Source organism: Leptosomus discolor, chromosome 4 (assembly GCF_034619465.1).
Source record: "Leptosomus discolor isolate bLepDis1 chromosome 4, bLepDis1.hap2, whole genome shotgun sequence".
Lineage (NCBI taxonomy): Eukaryota > Metazoa > Chordata > Aves > Leptosomiformes > Leptosomidae > Leptosomus > Leptosomus discolor.
The window spans coordinates 15,365,995-15,386,776 of record NC_141394.1 but is presented as its reverse complement, the minus strand read 5'-3'; the positions used below and the strand labels follow the sequence as shown (position 1 = coordinate 15,386,776).

At 46.7% G+C, this 20,782-nt stretch overlaps 1 protein-coding gene across 1 annotated transcript; it reads left to right on the top strand.

The window, feature by feature from the left end:
* The first annotated feature begins 9,158 nt into the window (after positions 1–9,158).
* Positions 9,159–20,554, top strand: PPM1K (protein phosphatase, Mg2+/Mn2+ dependent 1K). The gene is made up of 6 exons (XM_009954372.2): positions 9,159–9,598; positions 10,170–10,270; positions 17,925–18,090; positions 18,620–18,764; positions 19,825–19,959; positions 20,423–20,554. Exons 1-6 carry the CDS (start codon positions 9,159–9,161, stop codon positions 20,552–20,554), a joined length of 1,119 nt encoding a protein of 372 aa, XP_009952674.2.
* Positions 20,555–20,782: the final 228 nt, after the last annotated feature.

Here is a 20,782-nt window from a genome sequence, read left to right as displayed (position 1 = left end):
TCACAACTCACTAGCATTTTCTGGAGGCAGGGGGCAGAGGGGTAGATGAATGAGAAATAAACCCCCTTCCTCACAGTTGCTGGATGAGAGAGCAGCCAATAGTGAGCGGGGCCAGCTCCTCCACCCATCGGGACGCCTATGGCAGCTCTCCACCGAGAGGTGTGTCCTTGTACGTCTGGAAAAAAGCCTGGCAGGCGGTGAGCCTCCCTCTAGCTCCAGGGCTGTTGGACAGCAAGGAACTGTGCATGACCTGGCAGTGTTTTAAGCAAGTGTCTTTAATATTGCAAAGCTGATCCAAACCCAGCAGGATACTTACTAGCATGCATCGATCGCTAATGAAGAGTGGTTGCTAAGGAAACCACTTTAAAGCCTGCTTTAAAATATTTGCCACATATTCAAAAGCTGGAATAATTTCCTGCTATCAAATTACGACAGCTCTTCAAAGGTCAATGGGAACATTCCTTAATTGTTACGATAGAAATATGCTTGGGGTTCGTCTCAGCAGACAGACGACTGAATTCTGATCTGGGATATTATCTCTGTAAAACTGAATTCACGTCACTGAAATGAAATCGGCTGTGCTGCTGCGCAGCCATTCCAGAGATCAGCTTTTCCAACTAGGTATCTCTAATACAAAGTTAGCATGTCTGACATCCTAATGTTTTGAAGTATCACAATTTCTAATTTATGATACTTCACAATTGTTCAAGGACAAATTCAATTTGCACAGCTAAAATGCTGCAAATGGAGCATGCCAAAGGCACAATGTGAAGGCTAAGAACATTCTGTTCTAACTCACTTTTTCCTGCATTTAAGAGAACAGATTCTTTGCTAGAGGCACAAAAAGCTCATCAAAACCCTTTTCTCTGTTTCCAAATAAACTGCCTGAATACACAAAAGTCATTTGAAGTTTTAGGATAAACAAAACAACCTGTTTTTTTTACTTTCAGAAAACATGGCATATTAGGTCTGGGTCAGATGTAGTTAACTTTCCCCATAGTGGCCCTCATAGTGCTGTGCTTTCTATTTGTAGTCAGAGCGGTGTTGAAAACACACCAGTGTTTTGGCTACTGCTGAGCAGTGCTGGCGCTGCTCACGGAGGAGGGGGAGTGACAGAGCGGCTTGGTGGGCACCTGGTGGCCAGCCAAGAGTAACTCACCACACCTGGGATCACTAAGGACAAAACCACGATTTTTGTTTTAATGACTACACCCAATTCTCTAGGCATGCTTTTGATCTGACCTTTCCAGAATGTGTAGCATTTTAGCTATAAGAGTTTATTTTCCATCTTTACCAGGACAGAAGCAAGCCATGTCATCTGAATTGAGAGGAGTCCTGTGGCAACAGATGTGCAGCTGACTCTTGAATGAGAACTGGTTTAGAGCCAGCATTCTGAGCTGGGCACCCCTGGGAATCTGCTTAAGTTGCACCGTAACCACCCTGTTTCAGAATGCCTTCTGTCTCTGTGTAAGTCATGATCCCAAATCAGACAGAAACTTGTTGAGTAAGATAACTGGAAGAAACAAGGCTATCATATCCTAAAGTCTAAGCACACAGGGGGTGTCACATCACCTGTGCAAGTATAGAGCACAAGCTTGAGAATTAGGCATTGTCAACTGTCATTTGAACAGTGCCAAAAATAATGTGGTTTCACTTTTCTATTTCTTGTTTCTAATCAGAAAGCTTATTAGCTTTCTTGGTCGTGTTTCAGTGTTAACACCGTTATTATTTATGCAAGGGCAATACCTGTCAAGAGTGCCAAGAAGCATGTTTCCCCAGAAGAAGGAAGCCACTTTTCACCCACACCCTGAGGACTGTGCGCAGTCCTTGTCAGCAAGGAGAAGCACGGCTGCTCCGCCAGGGCAGGCAAGCCAGGGATAACAGTGATGGTGAGGCAGGCAGGGACCTCACTGACAGCCCCACAGCACCCAAACAAGGAGAGCCAGGCCAGCTGATGACAGCAACAGGGATCAGCCATGGTCCGAGGACCACCAAGCCTGACCACAGAGACAAGAGAGGTTCGAGGTCAAGCCAGGAAGTTACATCAGCCAGGGAAGGACAGGATCAGCGAGGTACAGGGCCAGACACGGGCGTACCTACAGCATAGCTTGGGCAAGGGCCTGAGCTTAAATTCGGCTCCCAAGCCAAGGGACAGAGATCCCCAATAAGGTTTCCCACAGCTCCTTTCCTAGCACCAAGGTCCGTGCTGACAGCTGGGCCGTGCCAGGGCTGGCCACGGGCACAGGCAGCCAAATGCCCATGGCAGGGGCAGAGCCTGCAGAGCTTCTCAGCGCACTTAGGGCCTGACAGCAGCCACGCATGCCTCGCCCGTGTTAGCCCACCTGAGTTTGAAGGGCTGCCTTTGAAAAGTGCCGCAAAAAATGACAGCTATTGCCAATTATTTAAGGTCAGTGTTAAGAGGGTGGCTGCTTCCCTTCAGCACAGCCACAGGATGTTTTCTGGTGTCTTGTGATCTGCTGGCAAACCTAGGGAGTACAGAGAGATAATGAGCTAGGAGTGTACCGTAGAGAACAATTCTTCACTTACGAGGATAGAAAGCATAGTGAAGAAGTAAAGTTCTCCCACTCATAATGTCAGGCGTTACAGAGCGCATCGTGCTGGTGAGAAAAGCACAGTGTTCAGAACCAGTTTATTTTGCGTTTCTAGCTTGATCTGAAATCTAATACATGGGGATTACAATGGACATTTCTTTTCCACCCACCCAAGAATCACAGCTGCTGTGTGTTCAGTTACAATGCTGGGCAGGACAGCATGCTAGCACACCGGCAACCAACCTCCCCCTGCCCTCCGCAGTTTGAGTTTGGTTTGTTTTCCAGTCACATGAGGCAGTCAATTAAGGTTTTAGAATCCAAAGACAGAAGCATGCAGGAAAGAAGGATGAGTAAAAAAGGGAAGAGAGGTAGCAGGAGAGAAATAATCACAGAAAAATACGTGCAAATTGTGAAGGAAAATAACAGAATAAAGCAGAATGGGCAGCAGGGGATGGAAGTGTCAGGAACATGATGGGGAAGAAAAACCAGAGGCAGTAAGACAGAAAAGAGCGAGAAAGATAATCTTGCAGAAGCAGAAATTCCTTGTTAGGAGAGCTGGAATCTAGAAAACTTAACTCATCCTTTAGGGAAAAAAAAAGCAAGCGGAATGTCCAAATTAACTGTTTGCAGTTGAAAACAAATGTTGCATAATACAAGTTCCTGGCCTTGCTGTTCCTGAATTTTTTTGCCTCCTGTCTTCCACGTGCTGTCAGAGGCCCCTCAAAGTACCAAGTGCTGCACCATTGCCTCTCCCCCCTGCCCTGCCCCACCACCTATTCCCCTGCAGATACTTGCCGTTGTGCCCTGGCTTCATCCTCAACCCTGCTGCCTTCTCACAAAGCTCTTCTTACGCCTGCTGCCTCTTTTCTCCTGCCACCTCAAAATTACTGCTGCTGCGTCTTCAGCTGCCTTCCACTTACTTCCAAAACCCTGCAGATATAAGAGTGGCTCCACTGCATATGGAGGCTCAGCATGAAACATTTATAATTTCCATGCTGGCCTTCACTGCAAACTATCAAGGGCAGAAATTGTCTCTCAGAACTTGTGCCTAAAAGTCCCTGGCACTTCTGGGAAGCCCCTGCTGGTATCGCTCTGTAAACAGCAATACCTGTTTTAGAGGGTAACGTACTGTTCTCATTCCTGATAAATCACTGTGCTGGTTTGGGTACACTTTTGTATGGATCACTTCTGCTCGGGAGAACTGCCGCTCTTTGCCCGATGCCAGGAGAGCTGTTTCCACAGAGCATTGTTTTTCCTTTGTCTCACTGAGGACAAACGTGAACCAGGGAACAGTCTGCAGTGACAAATGACAGCGTTGCTCACAGAGCCAAATTTCATTCCACATGTTGAGTGGGACACCACACATTTGCAAACCAGAACAATCTGGTAGGTGATACCGTGCTTACCTAACCCCTTCTTCTACAAGCAGACCTGTACATCGAGAGCTCTAAGGGGTTTTCTTGCTGCTTTTCTGGCCAGAAGCCGATGGATTTTGCAGTCAAGGCATATCATACAGTGGGCACTAGGACAGCTTGGCTGGCCCCTACTGAATACAGAAGGGAGACAGCTGACATCAAGCTTTGTTCAGAACCCCGTGAATATGACACTGCAGTGGATGATAAATATTAATGGTGTCTCTGACAGACTACAGATGCCACCTAATAACAGCGCTAGATATAGATATGTAGGTCCAAGTTTTTAAGACTCTGTACTCAGTCAGGAGACCAAAGAACTTGGTTTCCTGAAATATTGGTGCCTTTGTGAAGTCCGTAGTCGGGAAATTGAAATCGTCAGGCCTACAGGTCCAGTAACACAGTTTAAAGGGCTTTTTATAAGGTAACATCAATCACAAAGAAAAGTTAGATGAGATAATGCTCTGGAAATTAAAAAAACCCAACAAAACAAAACCAAAACACAAAACAAACCCCCCCAAAACTTCCTTACTTCACGAATATCTGGGATAAACTTGACAGTGACATCCTTGAGCTCTTAGGGAAACTACGCTGGCTCACATTTTTCTCTTCAGGTTCCTGTTTTCAAGCACTCCTGTCTCTAGTGGGCAGAATGAGGTCAATGGGACAGTGCGCTTGAAAGGCTTTGTAATTAGAGTCATCCGATTTGCCAAATTGCGTCAAAGGTCGGAGACTGTCAGTAGCACAGCGCCCTGCGAATGCAAATGGTTTCTTTAAACTGCCGTTTGGACACGGGTCAACTGCGAAGGAGGCGGCAGGGTTTTTTCACGGGAACAGACGCCTTGCAGCAGCACACCCAGCTGTATTTTAAACCTGAGGCCCCGGTTTCACCTAACAACACAAACCCTTTTGCCCAGGCCCTCTGGAGAAGCCCGGGCACAGCCGCTGCGGAGGCAGCCTGCGGGCCCGCCTTACCCCGGCCGGCACCGGCTCCGCGGGGTGAGGAAGGCGGCGGAGGGTGAACAGGGGGCTGTGCTGGGACACCGCCAGGGCAGCGCCGACAGCCCGACGCCTTCGCCTCGGCCAAGGCCATACCGCTCTCCCTCCTCCTCCGGTCCCTCACCCCTGCGAGGGGGAGGACGGAGACAAGCAAGAGCCGCCTCCGCTGGAAAGGCAGGCGCGGGGCCGCCACACCACCCCCAGCGAGAGCCGCCCGAGGGCCTTGCTCCCCGGCTGCCCGCCCGCCTCCCGCCCGCTTCCCGCCTCTCCTGCCTTGCCCGCCGCCGCCCCCCGCCTCGGGCCTCCTTCGCGGCGGGCGGGGCGGGGCGGGGCGGGGGCGGGGGGGGAGGCTCGGCCGCCACGGCGTCCGCCATTGGGGACGGCGGGGGGCAGGGCCGCGGCGGGACGGCCCCCGCCGCCGCCCGATTGGCCCGGGGGGCTCCGGCCGGTCGGCGGGGCGGGGCGGGGCCGGGGGAAAAGCCAGCGGGCGGCAGCGGGCCCCGCGCCTCGGGAGCCTTGGTCGGGGGAGGCGCCGCTCTCGCACCGCTGAGGGCGCAGCTCGCCGCTGGCTGTCCGGGAGCGGGAGGAGGTAAGGGCCACCGCACCCCCGGGCCGATCCCGTCCCCCGAGGCAGCCTGGCGGCCACGCCATGCCACACCATTTCGCGCCGGGCCCCCTTCATGGCTCAGGCTGCCTGGGGCCTGGAGTGGGGACGAGGAAGTGGGGGGCGCCCCCGGCCGGCGCGGGGAGTGGGGTGGGGATGTGGGGCTCGGAAACTTCTCCCTCCCGAGGGGAACGGGGTGGGTGGCGCGGGGCTTCGGGCGGCGGCTGGCAGCGAGCCAGGCCTGGGGAGGAGGCGTGCGCTGCTCCCGCTTGCCGACACCGGTCCCTTCCGGCGGCAGGTGCAGCCTCCCGAGCCTCGGCGGGGGAGGGCGGCGAGCGCGGCTGCGGCGGGAGTAGCGGGCGGGAGGGAGGAAACCGGCGAACGCGGGCGGTCTCCGGGCAAGCGGCCGCAGTGGCAGCGCCGCGGGCCACTTCGCGGGGCTGGGGGCTTCACCTGCCTTCCGCGCCTCGCCGCCGTCCCTCCCCTCCAGCCGCGGCGGCTGCGCGGGGCGCCTGCCCTGCTCGCCCGCCTCGGCGTGGCGGCCGGGGCCGGGGCCGGCCGCGCTCTCGCCGTTAGGCCGCACGGCCGCCGTGCACAAAGGCGGCGGCGGGGAAGCGAGGAGCGGCCTCGGACCTGCCCGCACGGCTCTGCCGACCCCTTCGCCGCAGCTGGGAGGAGAAGACCGCGGCAGAGACACCTCTGCCACCGCGGAGGGGCTGGCGTTGGAGCGGAGATGTGTGCGGGTTACACCCGCCTTTCCCCAGAGGCGCCAGCGGCGCTGCCTAACGTCACTGCACGGCTTTTGTATACGCGGAATAAACCCGTCCTAGCTCAGCCGGTCCGTTGTGTACTAATCCGTAATTTGTAAGCAGCGGCAGAAACCTCTACATCGCTGCTGTCTGTGCAGTTTATTATCCAGGCAGGGTGTGAGATTATATTGCCACAGATTTAAAAAAACTCCTGATTTAAGAGGAGTTTAACATACAGAAACATACTGTAAGTACTGCCCACATCTGTGGGGTTTGGAAAGCATGCAAGGCAAGTGCATTTATACGTGTTCAGCACTTTAAATTCCTTTTTAAATACGTTTAATCCCCTGGGGCAGCAGGCATGCCTTCTCTTCCTTCCGGGTTTCTTTTTTTTTTCCCCTTCTCGCAGTCTGGAAAATTCCCATCTGCCTAGAAGCAGCCAGCCTCTAAAAGGGACACCATGCATGTTGAACTACAGTTTAATTGCTCAGCTCATTTCCTTTAAACATTGTATTCCTGTGTCTTTCTTCAGGAGCTATTTTTTAAAGTTAATTGTGTACAGATTAACAGGAGCAGATGGAGCACCTCAAAACAGATTTCCATCCACAACTGGCTATCTTGGACTTTGGCTTTAACACCAGTGCCCCCCTTTTCAATACCTCTGTCGTGTTTTGCCCAGATAGTGCTTGCCCTTTGTTTGCAAACAGCAGTTACAAAAGCACAGACTGTTGTATGTTCAACTGAAAGCACAACTACTGACATCACAGAAACTAAAGATCAGGTTCCTCTACCCCTGACTTGCAGAGACGCTTGAAAAATGAAACAGTTGTCAGTATAACACTTACCTGGAAAAAAAGGCCTTTTGAGAGTTGAATTTGGTAGGGAACACATGCATTCATTACCTTGGATTTTGGATTAATCCTCTGATTTATGCTGTCAATACTGGGAAATCAATACAGCTAACATTTCATGTTCTTTCAAGCTGAACGAAGGGAAACCACGTGTGGGTTTTGTTAATTGGCAGGCTTTCCATTTGGTTGTGCTGTGTTTCACAGAAGGAGGTTAACATACTCTTGTTATGAGTCAAGGGTAACAGAAGAGAAAAAGCAACTCAATGTGAATCAGTTTTAAAATACCTGTAAGTATACTGAAATAAGGATGTGGTGTTGCTGTCACCCCACAATAAAATGGAAAATCTTAAAATTCCAAGTGGTCAGTTCCACTCACCTGGTAGCCTAGCCCACATTTGCCTGGTGCAACAACGGGGATTCCCAGCACGTTTGGCCTTTTATCAAGTTGACAGTTACTCTCTAAGTGCTAAGCAGAGAAACCTCTCTTCATCTAAGAGTTGCATGAGAAGTAAACCAGGAGAATCTAAAGGAAATGCTTTGAGCCGTGAATGACAGGTTTAATGGAGGCCCCCAGGAAGCTCATGTCACAGCCCTTTTCTAAAGCAACCACTTAAGTTACCTTTGACTGCGTGTTTTTGCAAGCACCTGGATTTTGTATGGTAATTAAAAAATATAGTTTTAACAAATATTTCAAATCTACAGATGCAGTTGTGATTGGCATGGGGAAAATACAATGGCAAGGCACTCCTTCTGCCCAGAATTACAGTGTCTCTAGGGTACACGTGTTGCTCTTTGCTGCTTGATTATGTCTGACCACCCTGCTGTCTTGTCTTTTTTTTTCGTTCACCATGAGCCTCCATATTTTTAATTCCTTTATTATGGCATATAATACCTTTCACTTGTAATTTCGCTTTCAGCAAACTTTGAGTGATTAAGTTAGAAATTGCTCACTTAAATTTTAGTGTGGTTAGTTATGGTGATCTGATGGTCCAGTTCAAATTACTCTGGTGCACCAACATGGACTTACTACAAACTGCATCCCGGCCTGTTGGACTTTCATCAAATTGGGTGTTACTCTACAAAAGGTTAAATAAGCCAGGCTTTCTCCATTTTTCAGCATGCTAGATGAGTCATCATTAGTGAATTTTTATCTGTGCTGGGCCATTTATCTGGGCTGGAAAAGAGATCTGAGAAGCCGGTAGAAGATCTTGCTTTCCTGTGTTAGCCAAGGGAGGTCCATTTCAGGGTTAGGTGGCAGAGAACTTCAGGCCAGACAAAACAGCAAAGAGCTGCGTGGGGTTTTTGGCGGGGAGGTTTGTGTGCGCAATTGTGTACGTTCATGGATACAGTCTCAGTGGTTGTTCTTAGCTAGCTGAAGAAAATCACAATTCGCTTCACAGGTCTGTGTTGAAAAGTATTGTTCAAATCCTCAATAAATGTGACAGAACTGAATATCGTGTGCAGATAAAACCCTAAAATCTAAGCAAATATCTCTTGCCTCTCCCTCTGGGAGCACAGTGCGAGTATTTCAGCAATTGTTTGAAGAGCATGCATGATAAGCTCATTTTCATGACTTTACCTCCTGTTTTCACATACTTGTAATGTAGCTGACATGGAACAAAATCATTATCACTCTCATTTGCTCCATCACAACCTCTTCAACCTTTGAAAATTCAGGATATCATTATGCAGATGGCCAGCAGAAATGCCTTACATTGATTTTTCTGCAGTACTTCCCATTAGGTGTGGGCTGGTCTGTGTAGGATTGTTTCTCGGTGAGTCATGCAGATCGCTCTGTAGTTTCTTCTAGGCAGTGCTATGCTAGGCATGATTAGCGGGCTCCGAGGTGACATTGTTTCCTGAATGATGTAACTGAAAATTCCCCTTCTTGTTTCCTGATCAGTTTTCTCTTTATTCTCGAAGACATTCCAGCAGCTGCATATCTTTTATTCCTGATCTTTTATTCCTACGAATCTCTGTGAAGACAAGTTATGTCAACAGCTACTTTAATTAATTTGGTACGAAACGGAGGGTATCAAGTACGAAGGAGAGCCGTGCTGACGTCCCGCCTCTTGCAAGACGAGAAGCGTCCGACAGCCGCTTGCTACAGCTCCACCTCCGAGCGCCGTGCTTCGCGCTTCGATTCAGACGGCAGCGGACGACCTACCACATGGGATACCTTTGGCATCTGGGACAATCGCATTGATGAACCTATTCTCCTCCCACCAAGCATAAAGTATGGGAAGCCGATTCCAAAAGTCAGCCTGGCCAATGTGGGCTGTGCTAGCCATATTGGGAAGCGTAAGGAAAATGAAGACCGGTTTGATTATGCTCAGCTGACGGAGGATGTCCTGTACTTTGCGGTATACGACGGACATGGCGGGGCAGCCGCAGCAGACTTCTGTGATAAGTACATGGAAAAATATATTAAGTAAGTATGCATCAAGTGAATCAGTGTCAAATGAGTTAGTGGAGATTCCTTCCTTAGGACTGAAAGGGAATCGGTGGGTTGCACATTGTCACTAGCCCTCCTAGGTTATATAGCCGCCTAGCCCAACAGGACAGCAGGAAGGCTGGCCTGGAACACTCCATGATGGTGAACATGCTATGAACCACTTGCTCTGGTGCCTGCCCATTGAGCAAGCCCACCAAGATGAGAAGAAAGTAGGATTGTACCCACCTTCCAGGAAGGACTGGGAACACAGAGAGAGTGTGAATTGGCTGTTTTCAGATGGGGTCACTGTGATTGCTGGCCTACAGCTTGCTTATACTCTTCTGTATCTCTGTCACCCCTGGGTGTTGGAAGAGGAATTTATGTATTTGCGAAGGTACAGGATTATGCTTCCAGTGCAGGTCACTAGTAAGTCCTATTCCCTTTTCACTGAAATCCAGCATTATTCAGTGTATGCAGGGAGGAGATAAGGCTATGAAAGAGACTGATCAAGACTATCAAGACTTCTATGGAAAGAAGTTTAATTTTTTGTTTGCTTGTCTGTTTCCAGAGAATTTCTTGCTGAGGAGGAGAACTTGGAAAATGTTTTGAACAAAGCTTTTCTAGAAATAAACAAAGCATATGAAAGGCACGCTCATCTGTCTGCTGATGGTAGGTAAAAAAATACTCTATTGGTATGGGCATGGAGAATAAGGTTTTTCTTATTTGCTCAGTAGTTTTGTAGTAAAATGTCCAGAAAAATGCTTGAAAAGTTTTACTTAACATAGGATTTTGCTCTGATCACTTACTGCAAATGAAACAATTATGCTTTACCTCCTTAAAATGAAAAAGCTATAAAAAGTCTAAATTTCCTGGGGGAGTTAATGTGAATGTTAGCATAATCAATGAATTTGTCTTAATGTGATTCTGTCAAGGAAAGTGTTTGTCACGGTAGCAAAGAGTGATGTAGATTTGCAAGGAGTGTAACTTTACTGTACAAGAAACCTGGAGGGGGGGGTTGGTTTGTGTTTTTTTGTTGGGGATTTTGGTGTTTGGGTTTGGTTGGTTGGTTTTCTGGTGTTTTGTTTTAAAGCTCTTATTCCTGTGGGTTAAAAGCAACAGTGGCAAAAGTTCCCCTTTCTAACTTGGCTGCTGCACCTGAGGAGGAGCGTAAGCCAAAATTAATGCAATTGATATTGCTTCTGCACAAACAGAATCACAGGAGTAGCTGAGTGTGAAAGGGAAAAAAGCAGTGAAGAGGAAAACAAGGCTGGCTTTGGTAAGGCTGTGGTAAAGCTGGCACCAGCCCTTTTAGACTTCAGTCCTGGCTGTTAATCAAGTTCTTCTGTACGTGTCTAGAGACTTAATACATCTGAAGTTCCAGTTCCAGCAACTGGAGCTTATAGAGTGTAACTTGGGAAGAGAGATAGAGGTCCCTGTCCCAGTTCTGTCACAGGAGTTTCTTCAGCCATGTGATACAATTTTAAGAGTCAGTTTAGCCAGTCTTCAAAAAAAAAAAAAACCCCCACACACACAAAAAAAAACCAACCCAAAACAAACCAAATTAAAAAACCCCACAACACAACAGAAAAAAACCAAACCAAACAAAACGAAACAAAAAGCCACCAAAAACACTGTCCCAGTGCTGGTGTAGGTGCTGGCAAAATGACTGAAGTAACTTCAGAAGAACAGAAATTGTAAAAGTTTTCTTTCCAAGAAAGACTTGAAACCAACAAGCCCTCTAGGGACAGAGGTGATACTGTATTCTCAAGCTACTTTTCTTAAGCAATAAATGAATGCAATCAAGTAATGGAGTGGCTTCCTGCACTTTAACTGTTAGATGAATTTAGGTAGACTCAAATTTATCTCCTGGCAGGACAGGTAGCCTGACTGTTGCAGCACTGTGAGAGATACACACCTTTCCTCTTACCTGGTACAAACTAAGGTATAGGCATATCAGGAAAAAAAGTCTTAAGTTCTGAAATGCAGCCCTTAAAAAAGGGGGATTAAATCTATAAAGCTAGTTTCTCCTGTTATATCCCATTTATTTTTTTATATATTGAAATCCTTTTTTAAAAAAAAAAAAAAAAAGTAAAAAAGTCCAGAGTCACTTTTGGCCTACGGGTTGACTTCTAACTGAGCTCATGAGAGACACATCAGTACAGCAGATATGCTTTTTATGTAAGAGCCTCCTTGCAAATACGTTTTCTTAAAAGCCCAGATTCAAGAAAGCATCTGAATAGAGGCTTATGCGCTTCCCTGGATCAGGACCTTTCATTTTCACTAAGGTGAAGATCTATCTGCCTGCCCCTTTGTTAGTAGGACAGCTCTTGGTTTGACTTGTTGAAGTGACCTCTGTTAAGTGCGAGAGCAGCAATTTGAGGAGAAGGATTTGGAACTGCACTTGGTATATTCCTCTTATTCTGAAAACAGTTTCTGATTATAGTGTTTCATACATGACACTTACAGAACTGGGTAACAAAAATACTTCATGGACAAGTTGTGCAGCTAGCTGACATTTTGGAACTGGTGACAGGTTTTTTTTCATATCACTCAACTAACTGGTGCTGCTTAATGAAATATAATGCAAATGCCAGCAAATTTACGTAACAGTTACCAAGATACTGGACAAACCCTCTTCATTAAAAAAGCTTGAGTTCAAGCAAAGTAGAAGGCAAAAGTGTTGTCAAACACCCACAGGGGCTGTGCTCTGGCAAGCACTCAGTGTTTCTCAGGTAGGCTGAGCACCTGCAAGCTCTTGCAAGAACCAATAGGATCCAGAAGTGCCCAGTGCTCTTGACTGGTTGTCCGGCTGAAAATCGAGCTATAAGGCAGAGAGTGGAGTAACAGGGTGCCAAGACAAGTGTGGATTTCTGAACAAAATAAACTTTTTGCATATCTGTTGTTAAAATAATTCAATACTATGTTGACTGCTCGGTGTGGATATTTTTGTTGTTGCTGCTGTTTTGAAAGTTACATAAAATTTCAGTGTTTGGCGTGTATCCTTGTTAGAAGCCTACTTCCAAACTGATTCAGTTTGCCAGCAAAATTTCTGATTAACTGTGGCTATTCTAGATGTGACAGTCAAGACTGTTGCTAAAGTATCTTGAAAATGGTGGCTGATTGTATAACACTGGGTATCTGGGATACGCTGGATGCTCCCCAAGAGTGACCTCCTTTGGAAACCTGGCCATAGCTGACAAAGTGGAAAATAATAGCTTAGTCTTGTTCCAGTAGATGACCCTGCCAGGGTTCACTCCTTTCACTGTATCTGCAAAAAAAAAAAAGCATGTTCAGGATGTCCAGGTCTCTACTAACACATGACCGGTTTTGAAATTGTGTGCCTGGGTGTTTGAAGGATCATAAGTCCTGGGACAAATCCCTGTAGCCAAAATTGCATGGATGTTGTTTGACACATTGTATATAGTACTATTTAAGGGGTAAAAACCTCATATAATGGCATAAATTTAACAGGACTAGAGATGTGCCTTGTTGGAGCACCTAGCTATGTCTTCAGGGGCACAGCCCTTTGTAGGTCACTTTACAATTACAGAATATTTGAAATTATAGATGGAAAATGCATAGCGTAGAATCATAGAATCGTTCAGGTTGGAAAAGACCTTCGAAGTCATCAAATCCAACCTTCAACCCTACTCTACCAAGTACACCCCTAAACCGTATCTCCAAGCACCACATCTCTCTGTGAGCTTTTGATTTAAAAGAAAAAAAAAAAGGTCTATGTATGTGTTCCAGGTACCTGTGCTACTGTGTCTGGTGTACAGTTCACTAGTGCTGTACTGGCCTGCTGGAGACTGGTCCAGTATCCCCTCTGACAGTGATCTGTAGCTGTTGTTTCACACAAAAGCAGAAGAAACTTGCTGTAGGCAGATCTGGGTAATCTGTCCTCCACCTAAATCCTTTCTAATCATTAACGGCTTAGAGATATGCCTGAAGCATGGTGTTTGATATCTCCTCAAAAATGCATTTTCATTCACTTCCACACATTTAAGTATATCCAGTCACTTTTAAATCACTGTTAAACTTAGGCATAGGACACAGTAAAGGAAGCTCACGTCCAACAAATATGTCATTATCTATGGGAGAACTGTTAACACAGATGGACAGAATTTCTGATATATTTGACCAACCATAAAAACAGGAATAAAAAAGGCTGAGTAGCTTTGCTCAACAAGGACAGAAATAAGGAAGTGAATCATGTGCTTGAAGAAATTTGAGCATCTCTGGAGAAATGTAAGATAATGCCTCTCCTGGCCTAGTGCAGTCCTACAAAGTACTGCTGCTGCTTCTGTTCGCTGCAGGCCGCTACTCGGAGAAAACAACAGGGAGTCTTTCCATCGACCGCCATGTTCAGTGCATCCAGCTCTAAACACACTGGGCACTCACTTCTGGAATAGCCATCTTATTAAAATGTGGCCAGGTATTCACTGATGTAACTCTGTTTGAAAGGCACTCCTGGAGTCTTACTATGCTGAGCAAACAGCAAAAGTGATTTAAAAATAATTTAATTTAAAGAGTAGTGGGTTTTGGTTTTGTTTTTTTAAGCTACCATTCAAACATATGATTTTTATTTCTTTGAATATGTTAACCTGCAACACTGAGGAAAAGGGAGAGCTGCAGAAATTGTACTGAAATATTTCATAAATCCATCAACATTACAAAGGCAGCCTTTTTTTACGCAAGGGCCCCCGATTATTACCTGATCAAGTTAGAAGGTATTAATCACAATATTAAAAGGGGTGTTTATTTTGTGTATTTTCCCATGGATCGGAACAATTCATATACTTCTATTCAGTGCCTTTAAGATGGCCACATTTTAGTTGGCACTGGTTTGAACTCCCCGTTTTTGCATTATATGTAAAAATAAATAAATTACTGTGGGCCATATTCTGTACTGTAGATGTTCTTTAGAGTGACCACTCTTGCCATGTATGAGACAGCTGGTCCTCTAGCATTGATAAAATTCTTTGGTTGATTTGTTGGTTGGTCACTTGCCTCCACAGGGGAAAAAAAAAAAAAAAAAAGTAGCTTTTATTTTGGCTGAATTTAAAGTGGGTTTGTCCCAGTTTTAGCAAGAAGGCAAGAACAGTGGCAATTCCCCAGCAATACCGAGGCTGATTTATCTGTGGTCAAAGATGCACGTGTAAGCCTCAGGTACTTCCTATACTGCAAAAACAGTACAGGCAAACCCACCCAAGAGATCCCAGTTCTGCAGCCCTTACTCTTTCATCGCCAGTGTTGCAGGTTTATTTTGTTTGAACAAAGTCCCTGGGTGAATTTCCTATTTGCCTCTGTGTGCGTGTTATTTGTGGCAGACACTGTACCTGGTCAGCAGCTCTAGAACTGGAGGCCCTGGACACTATATGCTGGGCTTCAGTGGAAAGAGAGATCTGCTTAATTTTGTCCCAGGTGAAGGAGTCCGGCGGTTCCTAGCCTGGACTACTGGAAGGTTCCCACATCCTCTTTGTCACATTAGTTGAGATGACTTGCAGTAAAAGTTGTCCAGTGAGTGTTAAGAACCTATTGAAAGATCTTAGTTTTATAGTGATGTTGTTAGGAAAACAAAATAAACTCTTTAATTGTTAAAACCACTATATGTGCTCATGCAACATACTTTGATATTATTAAATAACCTAGCAGCAGTTGTAGTAAAACATTAGAAATGTTATCCTGTCGTCATTCCTGTGTTTTCGAGCTGTGCTAGAAATCACATAATGCTTGTAGCCTAGCTACATCCGTGTTCTTGCACCCCTACCCACATCATGAACTGGTTCCAAGCAAGGGAGTGTGAGCAGCATTTCTTTTTCTGGGAGTGCTATTTAATTAATAAATGTATATAAAGCTCATGTCACTATTACCTTTACCACAATTCTGGACAAGATCTTGACTTGTTCTTTAGTACCATCCCTTGATTTTGTGATGGCGGCTCTTTCCTTTGAGAGTTTGCACTTGAAAGTTGCAGCTTCACCTGAATGTCCAAATGTTTCCAGTCATGTATGAATTAAAGACTACAGATCTTAACTTTTTCAGAAACTGCTTATGTTTGTCGGCATAGCTCCAAAACCAAGGAATGAAATGGGAGAGCAGCAGTTGTTCTGCATTAATTTTAATGTCTAAATAAAATGTATTTTCTGTGTAATAAAAAGGTAGTTTTACGTAGGTTCTTCATTTCACTTCTTTTAACTGTTGGCTAAAACAGGTATTTTACTGGTCCTACTAAAATTTCTAATCACACTGGTACTTGTTAGCATCTTACTTACTTAATGTGCCTCAAAGTGAGCCTGCACTGGACTAGTCCTTGCTTCAAATTAGAAACAGGATGTCAGTGCTTACCTGAACAGTCAGAAGCTACTGGCATCTAAATAGTTTTGAATATTGTAGCCTGCATGGCAGCCATAATGTAGTCCAAGATTTCACTGAGGTCACCATGGTTGATGCTCACGATTGACATGTTGGTTAAGTGTATGGCTAAACCAAGTCCTCACTGCAGTAATAATACCTGTTTTAAATAATAACACAAGCTTAGTTTAGACTGTTTTGTGAGGTTTTTTTGATTCATCAGCTCACTGCTTTTGCTGCACAACAAGGCTCAATGCATCTTTCAGGGCTTTGGGCACTTCAGTTTACTCCCAACCCTGTTTTACTTACGGCGTGCTGAGACCTCACAGGGTTGGGGAAAGAGGTCGCCAAGATCCCAGAGCACTCGCTTTTCTGCAGCGGGTCGTGTGGCGTGTGTGCCGTTTGCTGGCAGCCGGTCAGAGTTGGGGCTGGCTGGCATTCCTCAGGCTCAAATGCGCAGTCCTGTCTCAGATCCATCCTGCCTCCCCGGGGTCAGGGCTGCAGGGCCAGGGGTAGGAGGGCGTGTAGCTGTAGCTGAGCTCTGCAGAAGCGGTGGTGGAAAGATGTTTTAACTGGTAGTCATATGAAAACAGGAATAAAACTGGGGATTCTCACTCCTAAGTTAGCCCAGACCCCCTCTCAAACTGGCTTGCTTTTAAGACCTGGAAAAAAAAGGAGAATCCCAGAATGCATCAGCCCTTCAGAGGGCCTTTCAAGGGGATTTGCATTGGCTGTGAATGCAAATGCATTCCAGGCAATAGCTTGTGCTGGCCGGACGTTTTACTGTAATAGCTGAAGTCGGCAGAAGTTACTGCTTTCCAGGCACCTCTCACTGGGTTACCTTTGCATAATTTGCAGGAAGGGAAGATACCAACTGTAAAATGCTCCTTTCAAAAAGCAAATAGAAAAGGAGAGCTGGACAGTTCTTCTGGCATTTACTTCACTGCAGATAAAAACTACAGATCTTTTCTGAAATAGGCAGACTCACATTTCTCCTTTTCAAGCATTTCTGGTTTTTTTCCAGTGTTGTAGAAATTGAAATGCGAGGACCTTAAATTTACCTTCACCAGTTAATCCAAGCAGGTCCCTGAACACAGTCAGTCAGCTCAGCTCACTCCCTGACCCTGTAAGAAGGAAGATGGCACCTTGGGCTCTGGTGTGCCCTCTAGGCAGTCACAGTACACCCCTGTCAAGTGATCCTACCAGTGCCCAGGGCAGATTGCCCAGAAAGCCACTGCCAGCTGACTGCATCGGTTTGCAGGCACAAGGCAAGGCAGAATCCAGCTTCACCTTTGCGCTGGGACCTCCAGCAAGTTGACAGGGTCTAAAGGGAGCAGCGTCCCTTTCTGAAAAAAGCCAGCAGCCTTCTGGGTGAACCTTTTGTCTCTTGACGAGGCTGGGGGAAGCAGAGGGAGATTGTTACAACTCTTAACACCAATGGGAGGATGCCACAGACTGGTGTAAAGGAGTGATCTTGTCTTTCTCTTCTGGTGAACTATGTGGAGCTTCAACTACTGTTACTCAGTTGCCCACTTCACCTAACAGAAGGGAAGAACCATCAGCTTTATGGTGGTCTACCCCTGCAGTCGCTGTGCCCAGGGATAAGGATGATAACCATGTAACCTGAGGTAAGCTAGTGGGACAGATGAACTATTTGCTACAAGCTGAAAAGAGGCCACTGTACCTTGTACCACTTTTATTCCACTTGCCCTCTTTGCATGGAGCCATGTTGTTGCACAGAAATACTTACCTTTTCCCACTTCCTCTCTTTCTCCCAAGTCCTCCATGCATGCATGTTTGCTGTATTTTGTTTTAATACGTAGATCTAGTTTAAACTTAAAAGCAGTTATTTGCTGGTAATGTAGAGCACAAGTTGTCTTTGTTTTACCAATTGAAACTGTTGCTGTTATAAATGGTTCCGTGCTTTGAGGCAGTGCTAAAACCTCTGTCTTTGGTGTGATGTTTATAGCAACTCTGATGAACTCTGGGACCACTGCAACAGTGGCTCTGCTCCGGGACGGTATTGAGCTGGTTGTGGCAAGTGTGGGAGACAGTCGTGCTCTACTGTGTCGAAAGGGAAAGGCCATGAAACTCACCATTGACCATACTCCAGAAAGAAAGGAGGAGAAGGAAAGGTACCTGTTGGCTGATGATGTGGCTTCCCAGGGCACGGCCTTGGTCAGGATGTGCTTGTGTTCTGCTGCTGGGTTGGGCCTGGGAGAAAGCAGAGTTGAACATAATGCCCCAAGACCACCCCCAAGCTGGCAGAAAGCAACCCAGCTCCAGTTAATTAAAGTGGTTCCATTTAGAGGACAAGGGATGTGGAAAGCCCTGCGTGAGCGTAAACTGTCTTGCCAGTAAGATCAGTGTAGCTAGGACTCGGTACAGAGCCGTGACCGCATGTTCAGGCTTGTCCAAGACTGCCAAGTTAGAGCCAACACCTGAGGAAATGCATTATGGTTCCCAGGTCAGGGCTCAGCCCACCAAACCACATCCCTTCCGTGGAGACCTTCAAACAGCAAAGTCCAACCCTCAGCCTCCCAGCTTAGGGCCTCCATACCCCATTCCGCATCAGTAGCTAGTGACAGAAGTTGCAGATAGAGACAGGGGTGATGGTGTGAAGCAGTAACTCATACTCGCTTTTTCTTTTGTGCCTCTGGACAGGATTAGGAAGTGCGGTGGCTTCGTTGCCTGGAACAGTTTGGGACAACCTCATGTGAATGGTAGACTTGCAATGACACGGAGCATAGGAGATTTGGATCTTAAAAACAGTGGTGTGATAGCCCAGCCAGAAACAAAACGGGTTCAGGTAAAAGAGGGCCTGGTTAATGGGGACAGCAACGTTCGGACTAAGGGGCATCATAGGTGTTTGATGGAGGTGGTGGTACCTACATGGCATGTGCCCAAGTGAAGCCTGATGGCCAAGCGTTGTCTTCTATTTGTGGTGAAGTAACCGGAGACCAATTCTAATTAAGTCATTTCAGATTAACATTAATAGGAGAGAAAAGAATCTGGCCCTGATACGAAATTCAACCAGATCAACTTCTAAATCCCATTTATCACAGTGCAATATAGGATGAGGGAAGAAGATACACGTGATATCCAGTACTGAAATACAAAGGTGTTAGTCCGTTCGGGGCTTGTGGTCAGATGAGTGATGTTAACGCTGATACGAAACCATCACTGAGAACTGGGTGGGTTATGGATGGGCTGTCGTTGGAAAAAAAAGTGGAATATGTAGAGGTTTGCTCACTTGGGAGGAAGGGGGGGAGGAAAGGGCAGTCGCATGCATCTTACTGTAGCTCTGTAGTTGTCTGGAAAACAAATTAACCACCCAGCAGGTATTCGGCACAGTTGGCTTTGCTTTTGCAGGAAGGCTCTCCTCTCAGCTCCTATTCTGCTTGTGACTTTTTCCCCAGTGCGCCGCCCAGGGAACTTAGATTCAGTCAGCCCTAATTAAATGCCACCCACTGGGCCTGAGGGGTTTGGGGAGATGAGCGCAGTGCTGTCATGTCTTCCCTGAACTCCTCAGTTGAAGGAAGCGTTTTGTCTACTGGGTGATGTATGGATGTGGTCTTTTGGCCTCGGTGTATTCAGAGGGCTGCTTCCTAGAACTGGAAGCACCTTAAGACACTCCTCCAGTCCAGGGAACACAGTCTGTGTGGCTGATGGATGTGCTTGAGGATTCAAGGGGCAGCCTTTGGCTAGTCGAGGGTTGGGGGTTCCAGGTGGTCCTTACACAGCAGGCAGGAGGGCACGCAGCACCCAGAAAAAGTGCTTTGCGACAGAGTGTAAAAAAAAATGCAGGCAGTTCATTTGCCTTGCAGCGCTCGCTCCATCGTTGTGCATACTGTGTGCCTTTGTTGCAGTTGCATCATGCAGATGACAGCTTCCTCGTCCTTACTACAGACGGTATTAACTTCATGGTGAACAGTCAGGAGATCTGTGACTTCATTAACCAGTGCCATGATCCTGCTGAAGCTGCCCACGTTGTTACTGAGCAGGTAATGCCAGGGCTTCTCTTGGCACCAAATGCTTGTCGTTGTTTTTTGTTTGGTTCGGTTTTGAAAAAACAAGTATACAACCACAAATTCGGGTGAATTGAACTAGGCACGTTCACTAGCCCTGCCAGCTGGCCTTTTCCTCGGCCTGGGTCTTGCTGCATCCTTGGCAGGCATCACTTTAATTAGCTCTCTCAGCTCACGATCCACTGAACTGCGTGGGACCGTAACTGCAGTTTATTCCTGTGCCGAATATGTCGTCATCATAGACCGAAACGGCTGGTTTCTCACTGGGGTTCTGGATGGTGGCATGTCCTATGGCAAGCTGTGGGGCACACCAGAATGCAGCATCAGGGCTGGGAAGGGGCAAGGAATTCTTGGGCCTCAGGGTGTGCTGTCCCACCTGGAGCCAGGCGCTTGTTTCCCAAGCAAGATGCTGATGCTGATAATTTGTTTCTTCTCTCAGGCAATGCAATTTGGCACTGAAGACAACAGCACGGTTGTCATAGTGCCGTTTGGAGCGTGGGGAAAGTACAAAAATGGTGAGATCAACTTCTCCTTCAGCCGCAGTTTTGCTTCCAGCGGGAGGTGGGCGTGAAGACCTGCCACAGCTATCTTTTCCTGCCGTGATCTGGACACAGCGTGCTACAGGAGAACATGTCCATCTGTTTATAGGTTGACTCAGTGTCTTGTCCATCTCTTCTGTTCCCAGTGTTATAGAAGATGTCACTGCTCCCTCGGTGTGCAGTGCCCCGTTGTTGCTTACGGCTGATAGCGGTTTGCTGTGTTTATTTATTCCAGTCGGCATTGAGGCAGCTATTTCTTT